Genomic DNA, 22,659 nt, shown 5'->3' on the forward strand with positions numbered 1-22,659 from the left:
AGCGGAAGATTCACTTGTTCTCCAGGAATTCAGTTCCAAAGCTGTTTGATTGTGACGTTATTATTGACAACCCCTCGAATAAACTCAAACGTAACCGTCTGAATATTGAGGGAGCGCCTTTTCTGTGCCTAGATGCTGCTTTTGTTCTATATTTGCTAAAGTTCAACACCATTTCCCTCTTGATTTTCGTCTTGCTGGATTAGCTAGCGAAATTTCCCGGATTTTCAACAAGAATATCATGGAACGTGCATCTTCAGTTCCTCAGTGATGGACTGACAATTTAATGCTCTTTTTGGTATATATAGTGCTCATTTTGATTCTTCAACCAAGTCGAAGAACTCCATCAAGCTCTACTATAGCAATTGACAGTTATCGGTAGTGATTGGATTTGTTTGTTTTTTCCTTTAGTTAATGCAGATTCTAAACAGGCAATTTTTGTCCGAAAGGACAGTTTATTTTTTATTTTAAAAACTAAAAACATTTTTCATTTTCACAAATAAAGGGAGGCAACTGAAAATCATGCCACTTTTTTCAACTGAAAATCACGGTCACTCAACCCTTTTTTGCCCATGCTTAGACCGAGTCCGCAGTTTGAGAGAGAGAGAGAGCAATTCATAACATTGGAGCGAAGTCGTTGTGCCACTTTTGCCACCAGGATTGTACATATAGAAATACACCAAAAAAAACCTGATCAGCTCAGCAACAATTACAACAAATGGTCCCTTCATGCAACAGCATTAGAAAGATGAGGCCGCAATATTCTATAGAAATAGTCATGAATCTGAGGGATCATGCGTTCAATTAGCTCTGCATGCCTGCAAAACAGTGGCGTAAATCTCATATTACATCGTTCTCTTTTAAAATGCATCCTCTTATGTTAACTAAAATTCTGAAAGGGATGTTTAGATGCACCCACTTTTACAAAAAAAGTGGAAAATGCAGGGATGTTGCATTGTGGAGCACGATGCAGTTTCCCAATTCCCATCTTATCCTGCTTTTCTGCAGCAATGGGTGCATCTGGACACTAGCAGCAGACTGGAGTCTTCAAAACATGTGCCAGTTTTCCCTCAGTGCATTGAGAAGATTAGTACAAAGAAACATTGTGATTCTTAAAAAGCTCAAAGCACTAAAATGATCAGGATAGTCAAGCTGATTTTTGTGGTAAACCATTCTTTAGAAAAATCCATTCCAACCACATAATTGTGCTTCAACATGTCTATGAAAAGAAAAATCAGGGCCTACCAAAAAAAATGCACTTCAACATCGACATTGAAACAAACCTTGCGGAGTATATAGAAAATCAACAGACTTGCCCTAAATTGGACGCAATGAACTCATCAAAGTCTGTCAAGTTGACTGTTTCTACTGTCTGATTTGTTTCAAGCTATTGCAAATAACATGACATAATATTTATTCAAATGAGCAGTGAAATAATTGACAATTATTAAAAGCCCCCAAAAATTGCAAGATTTACAGTTTCTTGTGAGCAAAGAATGAAATTAAAGGACCACCACTGGAAATATCAGTTCACGTGTGACATTACCTAGTGTATGTAAGTATATGGTGCTAAATAAGCCATTGCTTAAAAGCATAAGATCATATGGATAACATGATCTTTCCCTAGGCACCATATCAATCAACAGAAATGGCTCATAAGAAAGCCATTGTGAAGGCAATACAGTAAACCTCTGGAGCAGGACTCGAGATAGCAGTCTGTTGCAACCCAATACTAGTGCTCTAACCAAAATTCAACAACTAGATGTGCCTAAGATCGTGATTAGACCTTCATTCCATTCACAACCCATGGCAAATTTCCTAAAACAGGTTGCTGATCTGTTGCATTATGCAGTGATCACACATGCACAGAGTCCAACAACCAAATCAAGATATCGCGAGTCTTAATTGTACAGAACTATATATATATATATATATATATATATATATATATATATATATATATATATATATATATATATATATATATATCAACACATTCATCCACCATCAATAATCTTGCAGTTATTGTAAAGACTGTAAAGCTAATTCCTTATAAAACTTTTGGAATTCCAATAACCTGACTACTCAAAACCACAAATGTCACTTGGTATGGAACTATGTAAAAATGCAATTCCATACCAAAAACTACATTAAATTGGCTCTAAGAGTTCCTCTGTTCTCACTTTTCCATATTCCAAAGAAGTTGAGATATCTCATCAACACTCGATGTCATAGTTCTAAACCTAAATTTCCCTGCAATCTTCAAGTATATTGATTTCATCAACAGATACGGTATCTCTCTTATTATGTTTTTATCACAGTCCAAAGGAGTCTTGCTCTTAAGCAGGTTTTTTCATAAAAAATAATCTGATCCAAAGCATGACAACATGAAACACCGAAAACAAATTGGTCCATCCCCAACCAAATTAGGACCATATTGTATACATACATAAGTACGTAATTACATACATAAATACACCCATACATACAGAGGTAGGTAGATAGATAAGGTAGTAGGTAGTGTGTGTGCGGGAGAGAGAGAGAGACTGACCCGGTCCTAGTTCTCATCTGCTCATGCTGCTCCAAAACAAAAAGGATGCATGTGCTCCTTAAGGATATGGCATGGTAGGCCTCTGCAAGCTCATATATATTTGCAACACTCTCCACAGATATATCCTGATCAACAAGAGAAGATTGCTAATTTATCCATTATCAGATTCAGTAGTAAACATCTAACATCAAACTTTTTTCAGATATGCCATGTTTACCTGTGCAATTGCATATTCGCAAAGACGTTTAAGGCCCTCTAGGAGATACTGATCAGCTGCTCGAAGTAGGTCTTGTGCAATGTCTAAAGTCACATCTGCTGTGCCTGTGTATATGAATCTGTTGATGGACGTGGACACAACAACAATGTAAAGAACCAACTGAGAAGGTGCTCACAAATCCTCCACGGACAGTCATGAGAAGAAAGATAAAACTGGAGCTTCTGACCAGTACATGATTATCATTACCAAGCAAGACATTACCTCATCATCAGTTCAAAAGCATCCCATCTTATATTGGGGATTACAATATCTTTTGCATCCTTCTCCTGCAAGAAGTTTTGATGAACAGATAAAAACTAGTAGAGAAAGCTAAATAGCTACAAATCTTCCATTTAAATCTCATTTCACAAAACAACATTTCAACAATCAAAACAACTTTCATTAAAAACAAGTCAATTATAAAACTGGGTTTACAAAAGAAGAATACTGCATTAGAAATTCAGATGCAATATTTTAGGAACGTAAATATCCAACCAAATTTGAATCCAATTAGTCAAGTTCAGTAAAGCAAACACGATCTCGTCAATAACTGGATTCAGAACCGGTGATCACATATAAATATATCTAATTGGTTATTGAGATTTGGATTCAACATTATCTTGTCCCCATCCAACTATGAATTCGTATGCAATTGCGCTAGATGCAATAAGTCCGGATTTGGAAATGCCTAGATTTGACCAGAGTCCGACCCATTTACTTAATAAAATACTTGTTTTGCAGGCCACAAAAAATATTAGGAGCCAAAATCATGCCAACCTGATTAACTAGAAAACAGTCAACCTAAGTGCAAGCCTGGGAACTAGGAAGAGGTCTCCTAGCTGGCCAGCCTAGTTGATAGACTAAACTGCCGTAGTAATTGACTAAGTCAACTAGTTGACCTTTGGACCAGTACAACCAGTCTTGGTTTTTCAAAAATAACAATGATGATAAAGATGTCAAGGATCAAACCAACACCAATACTCAAAAACTTGCCAAGTTGTCTCTGACTGAAGTCAACCTAAATTGACCATTCACTAGGTTAACACCAGAGTTACCGGAAGCGCCTAGGCAAAAGGGGAAGCGCGCTTCCCCGAAGCGCGCTTCGGAAGCGCGAAACGTCGCGCTTCCGAAGCGTGAGGGGAAGCGTCCCCCTTTTTTGGGAAGCGCACTTCCCTTTTATGGGAAGCGCGTCCCCCTTTTATGGGAAACGCGCTTCCCATAAATGGGAAGCGCGCTTCCCCCACGCTTCCCCCACGTTTCCCCCACGCTTCCCCCTCGCTTCCCCATTTTTTCATTTTTTTTCGCTTCCCCTCGCTTCCGGTTCGCTTCCTAGGTCGCTTCCGGTTCGCTTCCTAGGTCGTTTCCGAGACGGTTCAGAATTTTCTTCTAAGTGGTCCCACGCTTCCCCGCTTCCTAAATTTTTGAAAGTGCCTCGCTTCCCACTCCCGCTTCCTTGACTGGTAACTCTGGTTAACACAATGAATGACTTGGCATCCACCAAGATTCAGTCAAGCCATAGGTTGACTTGATTGAGCTAGCTGAATGTTTGCATATGACTTGACAAGTCAATAAATGTGCACACAGACACAGGTGATGTGAAGTTATCCTATCATTCAGCGAAATCATAATTTCTATGTCGAAGTCAACAAAGATTTGCATGTGTAGCTAGAATACCAAGCTTGGTTGATCCAATCCACGTAATATCTTAGCCTGCCCACGTCTCCTTGGTATATAGTAAAATAAAGGGTGAATTCTCCTATAAATAAATTGCATATCCATCTCCTCTCCCTTTGAGAATTGATTGTTCCCTTCACTCTTTGTGTCATCAGGCCAAAAAAACTGTCACATCTAGATATTTTTCCATCTTCACCTCATATCCAAGCCCAGGAAAGAAATAAAATGTCTAATCAAAGTGATTTTCCATTCGGAGGGAACCAACCAGGCCAACCTGTATTCAAGAGGAATTTGAACGAATGACCCGCTTAGAGATTCCGAGCCAATTCTCAACTAGTCCCATTGCCTAGGCATTAGTAGGGATGGATTTGAGAGTATCCATGGATGTTATGGTATAGGAGAAAGAAACGAAAGTGGATAAAGGATTTTAGATTTTGGTTTGTCCTATGATATGATCTTAGCAAACACTTGGTTTAGGAAGAGGGAATCTCACCTAATAACATTTAAAAGTAGGGTTAATACGAGTCAGATCGATTTTTTTCCTATTTAGAAAGAGAGATATGGGTTGTTGCATCGATTGTAAGGTTATACCAGGAGAAAGTGTAGTTACACAACATAGTCTTAATTTTAGATCTTAGAATTAGACAATGCCGCAAAAGGGATAGCCATAGGATAGATCCTAGAATTAAGTGGTGGGCACTTAAAGGAGCTAAACAAGGAATGTTTGTAGAGCAGGTAGTTAAGGAAGTTGATTGGTGCCTCGAGGAAGATTCATAATCAATGGGGAATAAGATAGAGGGTGGCATGAGAAAGGTGGCTAAGGAGGTATTGGGTGAATCTAAAGGCAGTGCACCGCTAGGTAAGGATACATCATGGTGGAACGAGGATGTCAAATTAGCTATTAAGGTTAAAAGAGAGTGTTATAGAAATCTAAGTAAGAGTCGTGATAATGAGAATTTGGAGAAGTATATGATAGCAAAGAAGGAAGCTAAAAAAGTAGTTCGAAACGCGAAGGATAAAGTATATAAGGAGGTTTATGGCAAGTTGGATACCAAAGAGGGCGAGAAGGATATTTATAGGCTTGCTAAAATGAGAGATAGGAAATCGAGGGATCTGGGTATGGTTAGATGAATCAAAAATGAAACGCAAAGGGTTTTAGTCAAAGACATGGTTTTAAAACTCGCCGAGTAAACTCGTTGACTCGGCTGACTTGGCTCGGCCCTCCAACGAGTCAACCCGGCAAGGCAAACTCGGCCTAACAAGACTCGGCCTTGACTCGAGCCTGACTCGGTCTGACTCGGGCGAGTTCTGGGATGTTTGAAATTTGATTTTTTATTTGAGTTAAACAAACATGGGAAGAAGTACGGTTGTTACAGACAGAACATATGTTTTGTCTGTTATGTTCTAAGGGTTTGTCCAATCTTGGACAAGCAATCAAACAGACCCTTAGGGTCTCTTGTGAGTGTGTCCTTAGTGGTCCTTGTGTTGGCTGATTTGGTGGAGTGATGTGCTCATTGGATTTGTGGTATGTCGTATGTGTGCTCTTGGATCTTCCTTGTGTGTGTGTTAACTTCGTAACAGGTACTAAGTATCACTATCATAGCATAATCAACTATAATATTCATCATGTATTATCAAAAGCATAAAATTAAGGAACTAAGTATATGTTGGAAACTGGTAATTGGCCTTGTGGTAGCAAGTAGCTAGAAGTCACTCAAGAGAGGATTCATAATGTTTTCATAAATTTCTACCAATAAGACAAATGTCAACAGAGCTTCACATAAGTTCTTGATTGCTTGACAATGCACAGAACCATCAAAATACAAAAATCCCGCTAATTCATAAGAAACAACATTAGGAGCCAGTGTTCATAGGGAAAAGAGTTTTAGCTCTGTTTGGGAGTGAACAACCAGGATTTTATATGCTGCATCTCTTTCGAGAATTTTTGTCATGCCACTTAATTTCATATTTTTCAACTGACACCATAGTTATTCTTACTTACTCCATAGTCCTTTGTCTAAAAAAGAAATTTGAAGGCTATTTAGCAGGATATCCTAGAGTTTTTTGCTACAACATTAGTTGCTTTTAATGACCTTTGTTCATTTGTCAAGGATGTAAATTTATATATGGTCACATGGACAAAAAAAAGGACACATGGCATGCCATTGTTGTTCAATTTTTCATTAAGAATACTGTATAAGGGGGCATGACACAAGGGTAACTGGTAAGTTGGGAATATTCCTGTGAGATAGTCTGGCAGAGATCAGCCTATGCATTTTCAATGCTACTGCTCTCTATGAATGGTTTAACTAGAAAATGACAAACCCAAAAAGTAATACAAGCAAAAACCAAGCTAATTTAGTTGATGCCAATTGTTATCAGTTCAAAAGCAACCTAAGAAAGAGTCACATCTCTCTCCCAGTTTCAGTGATTACATGCCTTTACACAACCCAAGGATCTCTTGTTTACTGAAAAACATGGTTTGAGACAAATTATAAATTGTTTTTCTTTTAAAATCAAAAGTTAACAAAACCCGGTCTGAGTCACCGAGTTGACCCGCCGAGTCACGAGTCAATAAAGAACGAGTCGAGTCCCGAGTCACGGGTTTTAAAACCTTGGTCAAAGATGAGGAGATTAAAGAGAGATGGAAAGATTATTTTGATAAGCTATTTAATGGAAGTCATGCTCAGGATCTTGGAGACTTGTCCATTCCTTTTCATGAGTTGAATTATGACTTCATGCGCAAGATTCAAAAGAAAGAAATTGCAGAGGCTTTGAAGAAAATGAAATCAAGAAGGGCAGTTGGCCCAGATGGTATACCTATCGAGACTTGGAAATGCTTGGGAGAGAAAGGTTTAGAATGGTTGACAAATCTTTTTAACAAGATTTGCCGGACAAATAAGATGTCTAATGAGTGGAGGAAGAGTACTTTGGTGCCTCTATATAAGAATAAGGGTGATATACAAGATTGCACAAACTATCGTGGTATAAAACTCACGAGTCATACTATGAAACTTTGAGAGAGGGTGATTGAGTCTAGGTTGAAGAAGGTTGTCATGATATCGGAGAATCAATTTGGTTTTATGCCTGGAAGATCAACTATGGAAGCTATACATCTTCTTAGACAACTTATTGGGAGAAATAGAGAGAGGAACAAAGATTTGCATATGCTTTTTATTGATTTGGAGAAGACATACGATAGAGAAACTAGGAACGTTCTCTGGTGAACAATGATGAAGAAAGGTGTTTCTCTCAAGTACATTAGTATAATTAAAGATGTGTATGAAGGAGTAGTAACCAATGTCCGCACTTGTAGAGGGGTGACAACCAATTTTCCTATAACGGTTGGGTTACATCAAGGATCTGCTTTAAGCCCTTTCCTATTTGCTATAGTGATAGATGAGCTTACGAGATCAATTCAAGAAAATGTGGCGTGGTGTATGTTGTTTGCTGATGATATTGTTTTGATTGATGAGTCTAGAGCTGGGGTTAATGCTAAGTTAGAATTATGGAGACAGACATTGGAAGCAAGAGGTTTTAAGTTGAGTAAGAGTAAGACAGAATACATGGAATGTCGATTTAGTAAGCAACGATGTAGTGATGGGAGTGTAGTGAAGCTTGGTGAGCACGAAATACCGGTGGATGATTCTTTCAAATATTTGGGATCTATCATTCAAAAGTATGGAGAAATTGATGGAGATGTAAATCATAGGATAAAGGTTGGGTGGATGAAATGGAAAAGTGCAACTGAAGTGTTGTGCAATCATAGAATGCCATTGCGGTTGAAGGGAAAGTTTTATAGCACGACTATTAGGCCCGCTTTATTATATGGTACAGAATGTTGGGCTGCCAAGAGACATCATATTCAAAAAATGAGTGTAGCTGAGATGTGTATGATTAGATGGATGTGTGGAAATACAATAAAAGATAAGATTCAGAACGAAGAGATACGTAAGAAGGTAGGCGTTGCACCCATTGAAAATAAGATGAGAGAGAATCGTTTACGGTGGTTTAGACATATTCGACGAAGGCCTAATGATGCTCTAGTTAAAAGGATGGAGAAATGGAAAAATATATTAGTTAAAAGAGGTCGGGGTAGGCCTAGGAAGACTTGGATGGAGATGATAGGAAAGGATATGAATGCTTTGAACCTCACCGAGGACATGGCATTGGATAGAAATGATTGGAGGAGAAGGATTAATGTGGAAGACACAGAATGATTTTCTTTGTTGGTTCATATCGCCGACCCCAATTGTTTTGGGATGAAGGCGTAGTAGTTGTTGTTGTTGTTGTTGTTGTTGTTGTTGACTATTGCAGCTTAAGCTCAATATGGCTTTTAAATATATGTAGGGACTCAAACCAAGCTTTCCAAATACCTACACAACTGCTTCCAATTGTATTCCAATGCCAAATGAAGAAAAGACTTTTTGTCTCCACATCATTTAATAAGGAAGGCTTTAATCAAGAGATTTAATCTTTATTGATAGACCTTACTCTGGTAACCTGGTTATACAGAGAAGGAAAAGAAGATCGAGTCTGATTACTCATTCTTGTTACCCCACCTTGAGAATAGTTAACTAAAGAAGAAAGAGGAAATAATAACCTATAACAGGAGGGAACCCAGAGTTCAAACTGCATCCTTGCTTCGGCAGCATGCGCAAGAGTTGGAGGATTCGCTTAAACAAGGTCTCAATGTTCCCAAAGCCGATCTCAAACTAACAGCTCAAGACTCATGTCCTCCTCAAGTGTGTCCCAATACTTGTTCCTTTATTTGACCCACTCTGTTTCATATGAATCTTTTTCTGCTAGTCACCAAGCATTCCTTGCCTTGATTCATTTATATCATGAGTTTAAGACCCATGAAAAAGTTTCTCTAGAACCAAATGGCAGCAAACTACAAGTGAAGAAAGTGTATTAGAGATGCTGGACATCTAAGACCTAGTCAAGTTTCTTGAAGGAAATAATGTGATTGAGTGCAAATTGGTGTATAAAATCAAGACTATAGCATATAGAACAGTTGAAAGTTATAAAGTTTGCCTTGCGGCAAAAGGCTATAGTCAGATTTTGCTAAGAAATTTGTACCTGTAGACAGTAGTACATACAACTACAACCAAGACATTGTTGATTGTTGTTGTTTTTAGACATTAGGACTTGTGTGGAAAGTGTCTTTTTGAATGGTGATCTTGAAGAAGAAATATAGGAGTTGCAGAAGTGTGCAAGTTTAAGAGACTTGTGCATTGGTTAAAGCAAAGGCCATGAGCATGGTTCTACAATTTTAGTCGAACTATCAAAATATTGGGTTTTTTAGTCAAAATATCATGAACTTGCATGTTTGTCTAGGCCACTAGGAAGGGGTATTGTTTAATTCTATTTCATGCGGATGATATGATCACTGCAGGTGATAATGTAAGAGTTATTACGAATGTGAAGAAAAGGTTAGTTGAGTCTTTAAGATGAATGATCTAGGAGAGTTAAGATACTTTTCTGGGACTTGAGGTGGCATACTCAAAAAAGGATATCTCTTGTTATGCCATAAGTATGCAGCCGTTTAATAAGCAAGGCTAGCTAACTGAATAATAAATGTGTTGATACACCCATGGAGGCAAATTGCAAACTGAGCCATGCAAATGGAGAGCCTTTTGATGATCCGATGTACAGACATTTGGTAGGGAGTTTATTTTATTTGACTATCTCTAGACCTTGGCACCTTTGCAGTTCACGTGGTGAGTCAGTTTGTGAATGCACCTAGGCCAGCATATATCATGCACTATGTTTTGTTACTTTTGGCTTCGTCAGCATTGGAGTTGAAAGCCTATTGTGGCTCTAACTTTGGAGGCTCATATCAGGATAGAATTCTACTTCATACTTTTGCATTTTTCTTTGAAGATTAATCAGCAAAGGATTGCATTATCTATAACTTAAGTGGAGTATAGAGACATGGCTTAAACCATTGCAGAAATAGTTTGGTTGATATGACTAATTGAAGATATGGGTGTGAACTTGAGTAAAAAGACTACACTATATTGTGGCAATCAAAGTGCAATCCACAATGTCAAGAATCTACAATTTCATGAAATGATGAAACACATTGAGATAGATTGTCATTTTATTTGAAAAACATACTAGGAGGGCATTATATTATCATCCTACATTGCACTCAACAAGTTATTGATTTCTTTAAAAAGAGTTTGTCTACTAACTCATTTCAGAGATTCCTTAGCAAACTCAACATGGTTGATCTCTCTCTCTCTCTCTCTCTCTCTCTCTCTCTCTCTCTCTCTCTCTCTCTCTCTCTCTCTCTCTCTCTCTCGTTGCCGCAAGGGCTGAACCCAAGATTGGGTTCGGCTCCTAGGTTCAGCGGAACCTAAACCCAGGCCTGGTTCGGTTCTGCTGAACCCAAGCCTGCTAGGTTGGGCTCCGGGATTCAGCAAAACCGAACCAAGGGTTGCTAGGTTCAACTCTGCCGAACCCATGTCTGAGTTCAATAGAACCAGAACCCAGGGTTGTTGGGTTTGACTCTGCTGAACCCAGGCTTGGGTTCAACAGAACTGAACCCAGGCTTATTGGGTTCAACTCTGCGGAACCCAAGCTTGGGTTCGGCAGAATCTGAACCTAAAACTGGGTTCAGAAGAAACGAACCCAGTCTTGCTGAGTTCGGCTTTGCTAAACACAAGGCTAGGTTCGACATAACTTGAACCTAGACCTAAGTTCAACAAAACCGAAACCAGAACGTGGGTTCAATAGAATCGAACCCAGCCTGAGCCTGGGTTCAACAGAACCTGAACCCAGCAAGAGTTCAGCAGAACCGAATCCAAGTTTGTGATGGGTTCTATAATTCTATTCTAAATTTAGCCAGTTATTTTTATGAATTTTCTTTTAATAAAATGTTAATTTCTTTGTTTAGGACAAAAATGGCAAATAAAGGGAAAGAACTCGCAAACAAAAGGAAAGAAATTGAGCCATCTTCATTTGTACATGGAAGTTCAGCTACTAGTGCTAGTGTTACTGGTAGTAGTGTTGGTTCTCGTTCTTCGATTGTATCATGTGATGATAGGCTACTAATAGGCACATGTGGAGAGGCTTGAAAAAGCTGGAGGGGGTGGTGGAAATGTGAGATTTCGGTGCAATATTTGTAAAGTAAGTTTTATTGGGTCTTTTCTGCAATATGCTTGACTTGACTTATACTTCATAGTTAATTTAATTTATTGCATGATGAATTGATGATATGATAATTATTTTTATTTCATTAGTAATGCTAACTTTAAATTGTTAAAGTATATATATATATAAATATATACCCTCCCCACACCCCCACACCAAAGTTTTTTTTAAGTGCTGAATCACCGCATCGGCAACTACACTCGCACCTATGTGACATAGGTTTTAAACAATTCATATTTTACAAAGGCACCAAAAATGTATCTTGTAATTTTTATTATTTAATTATTTAATGCTGACCCCAATTGTTTTGGGATGAAGGCATAGTTGTTATTGTTGTACTTATTTAATAATATGAATAAATGGAACCTTTTCAAATTATGGGTTTATTATCATTTGATATGGTTTTTATAAGATCTTCAGATATGCCTTGCTAATGTTATATCTATCATGTTTATCGACTTTTTCAATCGATCTCCAAAAGTCTTTTTCCTTATGGAAATGGGGAAACCACCCCCCGCATCAAAAGACCTGGTAGCACTGGACTTTGCTTGCATACCTACAGTTGTCTCAACAATGTAAACCACGGGCACACCCCTCGACCCCCAGGGAGCCACCTTGCTTCACATTGCTGAAAGGGGCCGCTCATATGGAGTGTTGAACTCAGGATAGGGGGATGTCTCCCTACCACCGAGCCCGAGGCCATCCAAGCAACCCATTTGGGTCTTTCGATTGCTCAAAATTATTTAAAAAAAAAATGAAAGCACACTAGCACAGATATGTTTCCTTGAAGTTGTTAATTACCTTGCTTTTTATGTTTTGATTGTCTAAGAAAAAACTAGATATGATGCATCTAAATGTCACATGTAACCCTTTGTTCTTCTAGCAGTTCTTGTCTATCTTAAAAGTACATGATTTCTGCAACGTGTCAGGGGAAACATGGCATGACACCTAGTTTATGATGCATAGCACCATGACCATACCCTTGTATGTGGAACAAATTGAGAGGCCCATGCCTCTCATAGAGGCTTAAGCATCATGAAGAGATCTTGAGGCTTATTTAAGCTAAAGGCACTAAAGGTGTATGCCTTCTAGCACCTCTAATGGCGTCCTTAAAAGCCACGCTTTACATAGACCCAAGAAGAACTCAAGGATACGGCATGTAAAAATAGACAGACAGTTGAACTTTGTTAGAATGAAAAAATATATAACTAATATACAGGTCAGAATGCCTACGCACCCTATAACCACCATCAAACATTGCTCGAAATGCATCTGATGAAGCTAGCAGAGCAATACGATGTGCATAGAAACGTCTACCTGAAACAAAAAATATATATATCCATGATCCACTCTATTAACACAGACAAGCAGCATTGAATCAAGTTAAAATCCAAAAAGACGAAGCATATCCAACCTTCAACTAAGAAGATAACATCAGATAGAGTGGCATTATTTACGTATTGTTCACCCAAATAAACCTGCAGCCAAGATTATTTCCAATGTCGACAGGATTAATATCCCAAGTTAGGTGGTGAAGCATGTATAGTACAGCACCAAAGATTTAATAAGAAAACTATGCACCTGTGGAGTTGGTGAAGGTGGAGCAGCATCCATGGGAGAAAGTGCCATTGCCTTCTTAGCTAATGTGCATAAAGCAACTGCTCCATCCTGCTGCTGCTTTGAATTGGCAGACCCTAGAAGACCTAGAAGTATTTCCAGTCCTGAAGTGAAGAGATAGATATGGAACCATACATTAGAAACTAACTCAAGAGGCTTCGCATGAAAAACAATGCAGGTGCCAGCTAACATACCATTGCTATCAATGAAAATTGACCTTTGATCATCAGCAGAACCAAGATGAGCAAGGGCCAATGCTACTCGTCTTTGAATTACTTTCTCTGATTCGCGCATCAGATACAGTAAATGTTTCAACACCTACAAATTGAAAAGATCATCTAAACAAGTGACTAAAGTAATTGAAGCAAGACACCAAAGCAAATTGAGAAATGAAACTTGGTTTAGTATAAATAGGAGCATATATTATAGACCCCTGCCTTGGCATCAAACATAACAAAAGTACCTGACACTAGTTTAAATGGAGAGAACCATTCATGGTTTAACAGAAAGTAGGGGAAAATGAAAAGAAACTCACTCTTCCATGAATCTTCTCCTCTAATCTTTTCAAAGTCTTTGTGACACAATCTTTTGTTGCCTGAGATGATAAGCACAAAAATCAATAGAGCATACTCTCCCCATTGTAAATTTAATCAACTACGATGTCTTAGAAAAGAACAAAATTCTTTTATGACACGTAAAACAACAGACCGAGATACATATGGTCGAGAAAAACTACAAAAAAAAAAGAACTTTTAAAACAAGTAAAAAAATAAAATGAAAAATACGTCCAGTAAAACTACAACACTTTCGCGAAGACATGGGCAAACATCAGCTCACTTGAACAATGAAATCTCCCTCTTGCAGCTTTTGAACACCTCCCACTTTGACAATATCTGAGATATTATCCTGCAATTTGGAAACCCATAGTATATTGGCAGTTTTACTTCATGCCAGCAAAAGAAAGAACCAAATGCTGCTATCAAACATTTAACACAAGTATACCTCATTGTCTGCAAGACCAAAGAGAGCAAATGCGGCATTATGCTGCAAAGGTCCATTTTTTGAATCAAGAAGTTTTAGCAATGGCATTAGACCTCCATCGTTAGCAATTCCTGCCTGGTTATGTGTATTCTGACAATTGACCAAATGAGTCAATTTAGATGGTCGAGTAAGCTGTTTATAGATTTGTTTAAATGTTTATACAGTTTGCAAGCAACAAAAAGCACAAAAATAAAAAAAGCTTCATATCCCTGAATACTTAAAACAGTCTGCATCAAGATGAACTAAATATTAGCGGAGGCATCAAAACTGATTGCAGAGCTTGTGTGGTTGACCAGTTGACATAAGATACATGCTTGATCTGGAAATCAAAGAAAGCTTGAGAACTCTTTTGAGGTAGATGGGATAAACAAGGAACATCATAGTCACCAATAACAGTATTGAGAGCTTCTTGGTTCTATCAGAGGATAAAATAATTCTTTCTCTCACCAAAGTCTAACATTCAATGTCAGCACAACATCAAAAAACTCAAAAACAATCTTCACAAGTTTTACCTAAAATTGGAAAGAATATCTTGTGACATCATGAAAAGCACCAAACTTTTTCAAATACTGATAAATGAACTTTAATAATGCTTTATGAATCATCCTGATATCATAGTGATAATTTCTAGCACCCAAATGGTTTCAGAATTGCATGTAAAAGAGATACATGTGCTGTTGCTTCTCTAGTATTTGTCTCAGTGGCAATATTTTGAAAATATTCCCACACAAAAAAGCAATATTTAAGTTGTTATTTTAAATTCTAATATATTATATTATTATACTTTGAAGGAAAATATGGTAATTTTTATCACAAACGTTTTTCCTAATTAGGAGCCAAATATTAAGAAAATTATTTAATTTACTTTTCACATAATTTTTAAGGTCTTTAGTTTAATATCTTTTTATCTCTTTAATTTGTTTATTCTATCAATTTTTTCTTGACAAAATGCAACAAAATAAGAGATAGTAAACTCTCTTAATAAAGTAATGGATGAAAATTTTCAATCGAAAACATCAATCATTTATGAGAGTTAATTTACTGACTACAAAAGGAGATAAGTAAGCTGCATTTTAATGTTGTATAGAATGTAAATAGCTTGAGTAGGGGCGTGTCACGTGGTTGCAATACTTTCTGTTTTAGTCCTTTAGTCTTTTGCCCTTGTCCTTATGTAATAATATAACCATTAGGTGTAGTTTAGTCATAGAATTTTATTCACCGAGAGGTTGACCCTGATGAGGGCTTTTGTAACCCTAATGCTCAATAAATGAAAATTTCTTCTCTGAATCTCAACTTTGGAAGGAAGGGCATGATACATTTATGTAGCTTGCTGCGACCAGTTATACATTTGAAATTCACATTGTCATATTTAACAATGTTTTTTGTATTGTAAGCCTCACTTTTATAGATTATAAACTGATATTTTGAATGCTTTTTTTTTCTCAGATCAGTAAAGTAATAGGTTTGGTGGACAATGACATTGAACCATGGATGAAATGCATCCAAGTGAAAGAGAAATTAGAGATTTTTTAGCACATCAACACAAAGAAAAGGAACATGTTGAATATTCACGCCTATAACATTTGTTTAAGGTGCAAAAATAATATTATGATATATGTTATCAAATTTCATGTTTATAAATTTTAAAATTTTTATATATGTATATGTAGTATTGTAATTTTATTATTGTTAATGTTGCAAACAAATACAAAAAATCAAGGAGACGACATAGAAGCAGCTAACACCCCATTAGCATCAACAACATTGATATATTGGATGAGTGAGTAGAAGAAGAGCCAAGTGTCCTCAATGATGATGCAACTTAAAAGCAGTTGGAGGCTGAAATAAAAGTTGAACCAAGGTTACCAAAGATGGAAGTGGCAGGGAGAAACAAGGGGTTTATAAGTATATGTGAAATGGGAAGCTAGAAGTTAATAGGAAGCATTTAGGAAGTGAATTAAGAAGTTTCATCAAAACTGCACAACATTTTAATAAGTTATAGAAAATATATTGTTATTTAAGATTTATTATTCAATTTAATTATAATAGATAAGCTATATCCTGCTTCGGTGAGGGTTCCTCGTCATAAAAAAAGAAGAAGATTATTTTAGGAATCACAATTCACAATCCACTAATTATTTAAATGCATTGTCTTAATGAACTTTAATTTTTCTGTTGGAAAAAATGATGTTTTGGGAAGTATGCTTCCCATGATAAGAGAACCAAGTTTGGGAAGTGCTTAGCTTCCAGCTTCCTAAGATAGGTAGAACCTTCCAGTAAGCATGCCTTGAACTTCAGGAAGAAGGAAATGATTATTTTGGCCCAAAGCTACATGAGGAGTGCAAAAAGAAGATCCTTTATTATTGTTTCCATCATGATCTATAATTTTGGGTAGATTCGGATATTTTTTCTTTAATTTTGTTGTTTTATGAGACCCTTTAATAGAAAATATTTTGTTTTGTTAGTTGTCACATATCATTCTGCATGTTTAGTAGCGCATATCTTTGCTTAATTGATCATAATGCTTAAGTTTGATTTTTTTTATTATATTCTATGTAATTTTCATTGATTTTTTGTGTTTTTTAAATTTTTCAATGGATTTTTTTGTATGTTCCAATGTTTTTTACAACAATGGGTTGAGGTTGCCATCAACTAAAATCTCTAGGTTGAATGGAAGATTTGAGTCCTCAATCTCAGAGACAAGCACTAGATAAAAGAAATTTAAGTTTGACCAGCCAAGAGGCAAGCCAATCCTCCCATTTAGTTTGGCACAATGCAAACCTTGAGCTTTCTTCAATTATTACGAGTTCATCAGCCAAATGCCATCTTTAACTTCTTCCTACTGCTGTTCTTATTTTTCTTTGAACCCATAAAGCTGTGGTCTCCAATGTAACAATATAGCTTTTCTCCACTTGATGGAAACAACAAAAAGAAACCAACAGTAGTATGAACCTTACTTTGCACTCGATTGAAATGCAGTAAAAAGAAAGTGAACTTAAACTAACACAGTAAGCTGAAGATAAATTCTACGTTGGTAGGAGCGTGTAGAGCGGGCAAAGGCGTAGCTATGTATCCATTTGCTTTTTCTCTGTATGGCTAACCATTCCCTTTTTGTATCTCAAATGTGGTGAATCCTGCAGCACCTTATATTCTGCAATTTTAATAAATTTCCCTTTTTACTGTAAAACAAAAAGGGGATTGCACAAACTATTGTGGTATAAAACTCATGAGTCATACTATGAAACTTTGGGAGAGGGTGATTGAGTCTAGGTTGAGGAAGGTTGTCATGATATCGAAGAATCAATTTGGTTTTATGACTGGAAGATCAACTATGGAAGCTATACATCTTCTTAGACAACTTATTGAGAGATATAGAGAGAGGAACAAAGATTTGCATATGGTTTTTGTTGATTTGGAGAAGGCATACGATAGAGTACCTAGGGACGTTCTCTGGTGGACAATGACGAAGAAAGGTGTTTCTCTCAAGTACATTAGTATAATTAAAGATATGTATGAAGGAGTAGTAACCAATGTCTGCACTTGTGGAGGGATGACAACCAATTTTCCTATAACGGTTGGGTTACATCAAGGATCTGCTTTAAGCCCTTTCCTATTTGCTATAGTGATGGATGAGCTTACGAGATCAATTCAAGAAAATGTGCCATGGTGTATATTGTTTGCTGATGATATTGTTTTGATTAGTGAGTCTAGAGTTGGGGTTAATGCTAAGTTAGAATTATAGAGACAGACATTGGAAGCAAGAGGTTTTAAGTTGAGTAAGAGTAAGACAGAATATATGGAATGTCGGTTTAGTAAGCAACGAAGTAGTGATGGGAGTGTAGTGAAGCTTGGTGAGCAAAAAATATCGGTGGATGATTGTTTCAAATATTTGGGATCTATCATTCAAAAGTATGGAGAAATTGATGGAGATGTAAATCATAGGATAAAGGTTGGGTGGATGAAATGGAAAAGTGCAACTGAAGTGTTGTGCGATCGTAGAATGCCATTGCAGTTGAAGGAAAAGTTTTATAGGACAACTATTAGGCCCGCTTTACTATATGGTACGGAATGTTGGGCTGCCAAGAGACATCATATTCAAAAAATGAGTGTATCTGATATGCGTATGCTTAGATAGATATATGGAAATACAATAAAAGATAAGATTCAGAACGAGGAGATACGTAAGAAGGTAGGTGTTGCACCCATTGAAAATAAGATGAGAAGAATCGTTTACGGTGGTTTGGACATATTCGGCGAAGGCCTAATGATGCTCCAGTTAGAAGGATGGAGAAATGGAAAAATATAGTTAAAAGAGGTCGGGGTAGGCCTAGGAAGACTTGGATGGAGATGATAGGAAAGGATATGAATGCTTTGAACCTCACCGAGGACATGGCATTGGATAGAAATGATTGGAGGAGAATGATTCATGTGGAAGACCCAGAATGATTTTCTTTTTTGGTTCATATCGTCGAACCCAATTGTTTTGGGATGAAGGCGTAGTTGTTGTTGTTGTTGTTCTTGTTGTTGTTGTTGTACTATAAAACAAAAAAAACCTATTAAGTTTTGTGCCTAGTGAAAACGCAGCTGAGAAGTCAAACAACAAAAAACTACCAGTATTCAGTATAAAGGAAACAAATGTTCAATCCAGAAAGAAATAACCTGTGCCAATCTTCCTAGTGCAAAGGCTGCCATCTCCTTCAGTTGTGTATCTGGAGATTGAAGCATCTCAACAAGAGGCCTGACCGCACCCCTCTGCACAATATGAACCTGAAAACTCATACAGCTTAGGAAAGCTACAAGTTTAAGATATAGCAAACAAAGATGAAGACAGATTGCTATGGGATATTTAACCCACCAAGGACAAGGACAAAGAAATCAGTCAACAGATCACCTTGCATTCTGGATCTGTTGTAGCAAACTGCCCAAGTAGCAAAGCTGCCTCTCTTTGACTCTCCGAGCAGCAGGAGCTGTTGTAACCAGATTAGCACAATCACGAGTCTTTCACAAAAAAAAAATTAAAATCAACAGGTCTAACATGCATTTGACTTTTGAACAATATGCTCTATCTAGGGAATAGAGAAGAGGCTGAAAGAACTTGTTTGCATGAACAAAGATGAAGACAGAAAAAATCTAACAAATACCTTAACAATCCAATAACAGGCTGCAATGCCCCAGCAAGGAGGACTTCTTTCTTTATGCTGCAAGATGAATGGACCAGATTCCCAATCACGCCAACCTAAGACATTGTTTCTTGTTGATAAGTCTCAAAGATGATGATCAGGTGTGCATAATGTGGTAGAAGCTTACCGCCTCATAATGAATAGCAGCATCCTCAGAACGAAGCATTAAGATCAGGGTAGGGAGTGCATTGCATTCCACAATCTATAATACAACGACAAAAACTAATCAATTAGAGGGCCAGAGTAAATCAAGCAAAAGCACCACAACAGGAGAGATTATTGACTTCAACAGAACACACATGAATGCATGCACATGTGGACCCATGCAATAAAAACAGACATGCATATATACATATATGTATATACTATGTAGTAATGCACTCATCTCTACTGAAATCCTGCAAACTCCCATACGAACCAAGTTTTTGGTGGGTTTTTTAGACTTTTTTGCTTTAAACATGGATGTTTTCTACATGATTGATTTTAAAGGAATTGGCTTTTGGATAGTCCGATTATGATACAGTTAGATTTTTAAAGTGTTTGAAAATCAGTGACCCAAAAAGTTTTATAATATTCAAGCCTTAAAAGGTCATATTTTTCATCAAAACAACGTAATCCAACAGACAATTGCTATCAAATGGGCCATGCCAAACACATCTGCAGAGCCAGACTTGCAGAAAGAAAAAAGAGGGTATCGGAAACAATCAATCAGTTCACATATTTGGTAGTTTGCATACTCTCTGCCTACAATGATACAATCTAGTTGACCTTGCATGATACAGGCCATGTCAACTCAATCTAACCTTGTAGATGCCTTCAGCATGGTTGATCTAATATGAATTAAGCCATGGATCATGCTTTAAGTGAAAAAACACAGTTTTTTGTGTTGGAAATTTTGGTGCATTTATGGTCGCTGATTTTTGCATCAGAAAAAACTGCACACACATTGGATTTTAGTGATCCAAAAGCCCAATCCTACTAAACGGAGCATATAGATCACATTTATAAAGTTATATTTAATAAAACCAAAATTTGAAATTTAAAAAAAAATGCTAAGTCAATTATGGGTGCAATGGATTGGCATTATAGAATGTTGAATTTTCTGCTTATACAGCATGATGATATTTTGACTGAGCAAACCATATAGATCATATCCATAGGCCTTGATTTATAAAAGAAACTAAGAAAATTCGAAGAAACTAGTGGTTTCTACAAGAGGGTACAGTACACTCGAGGGAAGCCAACATTTTCCTTTTATATGTGAAAATCTTTATGAGGTAGTATAGATAGGTTGTGTGTGTGTAAATATATTTAAAATACAAGTATACCTGATTCTTGTTAGCCTCGTTTTTAAATGCCAATGTTCGCAAAGCTCCTGCTGCTGCCCTCTGCACCTTGGTGTCATTGAATTCAAGCAATTCAACAAGGGGAGGGATCCCCTTTTCAATCCTAGCAAGCAAAGGATGTCTCTCAGGGTCTTTTCTCGACTCCTAAATGAAAAATAAGCCAAAAAAAGAGATTTTCTGGCAGGCAAATTTGAGCACAAACCTGACTTGAGTCTTGATGTAACTGTTCTCGTGGGCTAAATTCGTGATCGCATCAGCGGCCCTTCGTATGACACCATTGACAGCACGGTTGTGGCCCGAACTTTTGACATGCCTCTTCAACAACGCCACTAGATGAGGTAAAGCCCCATCATCAGCTATAAGTTGCTGATGCTCAGGCTATTTTCACAGTTTTCAACGTGAACCAAGCAGGATCAAATCAATTGCAAAAGTCGACGGGAAAACAATGTGCACATATAACAAGAAATTCAAAACAAAAGCTTTATGCAAATCAAGAAATCGAGTAACAGACAAACATATGGGATCGCTTCATCTGAGACAATCAATTAACGTGGATTGTCACGGAGAAGGCTGTAACTTGTAACGATCATTTGCTTTTCCAAAGAATGAACTAGTGGGAGTGAAGAGGTTTTACCTTCACGGCGAGGAGACTGAGGGCAAAGGCGCTTCCCTTTTCGACCTCGTGCTCGAAAAACTTGTGTGAATCGTCGCCTTCTCTGGAAGGAGGAGCCTGGAGGTGACGAACTAGGGCAGGAACAGCTCCTCCCTCGACAATAACATTCACAAGATCCTCTGCACCGTGTAATAGACATGAGATCAAAGTACCAACTCTCTCATTCTAACTGAAGCTTAAACGTCCAAGAAAATAGAAGAGATATGTATCAATAAATGGATTTGGGGAGGAAAACAAACTACAGTGAGAGAACAAACAGTAGATCTTTCCATCTTGTGTCATTTTCCTATGCAAGAACGACGGAAGCAAACGGAAAACCCAGTAAAACCCTATGCGAATCCTACGATTAGGGCCGCGAAAGGATTGAAAGAAAAAGGAGGGCGACACAGTACCGTTCTTGGCGAACTCCGCGATGATGTGGGTAGCGCGCCTCGCAGCGGATCGATCGGATTCCTTCCACGAGAAGGTGGTGTTGAGGATCTGGACCTGCGCCTTGACCTGACACTCGAGCGAATGGTGATCGGCTTCCACGGAGACGATACCGCCGCTCGGATACGCCGGTTGCCCGTCGTCCTCGTCTTCCAGTTTTCGCTTTATGCCCTTCCTCTCCGTATCTGACTGCTCCATGCGAACCAGGAGAAAGGGCGAGGAAGACGAAGATGGAGGGACCCGACGAATGTTTGGAACAACAAATTGGGAGGGAGACGAGAGAAATGGGTGCGCGCAACCAGAGAGAGACGGAGATGGTTGAGGAATTTATTTTTTATTTTTATTTTTATTTTTATTTTTTTTTGGGGGGGGGGGTTGTATATTGCCGGGATTGGAACGGGAAGGCGGAAAAGGGGTACGGAAATGGGGAGGGAAAAAATGTGGAGGGAAAACTTAGTCCCTACTTTCTGGTCTAGGATCAGGTTGCATCACATGGCACATTTTGAGTGTGCCGCTGCACCTGTTGCCCTTCGTTTTTGACTGCCAGTTGCCGTGCAGCTCAAAAGCAGAGCACCCTAGTGCAGAGGCACACTCGAAGTGTGCCATGTGATGGTACCTGTTCCCGGTTCCTGCTTTCTGCTATGAAAAGGGCCAAAGTGGTGTTCCCCAGCAGGCCGTCACATTGTGTCTGAAATTATTTTAGTGAAAATTTAAAGAACAGTTTATAAAAAGGG

The 22,659-nt window shown here is 37.9% G+C and overlaps 1 protein-coding gene across 1 annotated transcript; it reads right to left on the minus strand.

Moving 5' to 3' along the window:
• Positions 1-451: 451 nt before the first annotated feature.
• LOC149837175 (ARM REPEAT PROTEIN INTERACTING WITH ABF2-like) lies at positions 452-22,267 on the minus strand. The gene is made up of 19 exons (XM_090005869.1): positions 21,889-22,267; positions 21,458-21,615; positions 21,026-21,201; positions 20,806-20,926; positions 19,605-19,679; positions 19,439-19,533; positions 19,189-19,264; positions 18,957-19,064; positions 14,259-14,387; positions 14,094-14,162; positions 13,792-13,851; positions 13,451-13,574; positions 13,221-13,360; positions 13,054-13,117; positions 12,877-12,956; positions 3,027-3,091; positions 2,766-2,883; positions 2,549-2,673; positions 452-815 (listed from the first exon to the last, which is right to left on the minus strand). The coding sequence occupies exons 1-19, from the start codon at positions 22,121-22,123 to the stop codon at positions 725-727; spliced, it is 2,109 nt and encodes a 702-aa protein (XP_089861995.1). The 5' UTR covers positions 22,124-22,267; the 3' UTR covers positions 452-724.
• Positions 22,268-22,659: the final 392 nt, after the last annotated feature.

Source organism: Nuphar pumila, chromosome 5 (genome assembly GCF_984573655.1).
Source record: "Nuphar pumila chromosome 5, dmNupPumi1.hap1.1, whole genome shotgun sequence".
In the NCBI taxonomy this organism is placed as follows: Eukaryota; Viridiplantae; Streptophyta; class Magnoliopsida; order Nymphaeales; family Nymphaeaceae; genus Nuphar; species Nuphar pumila.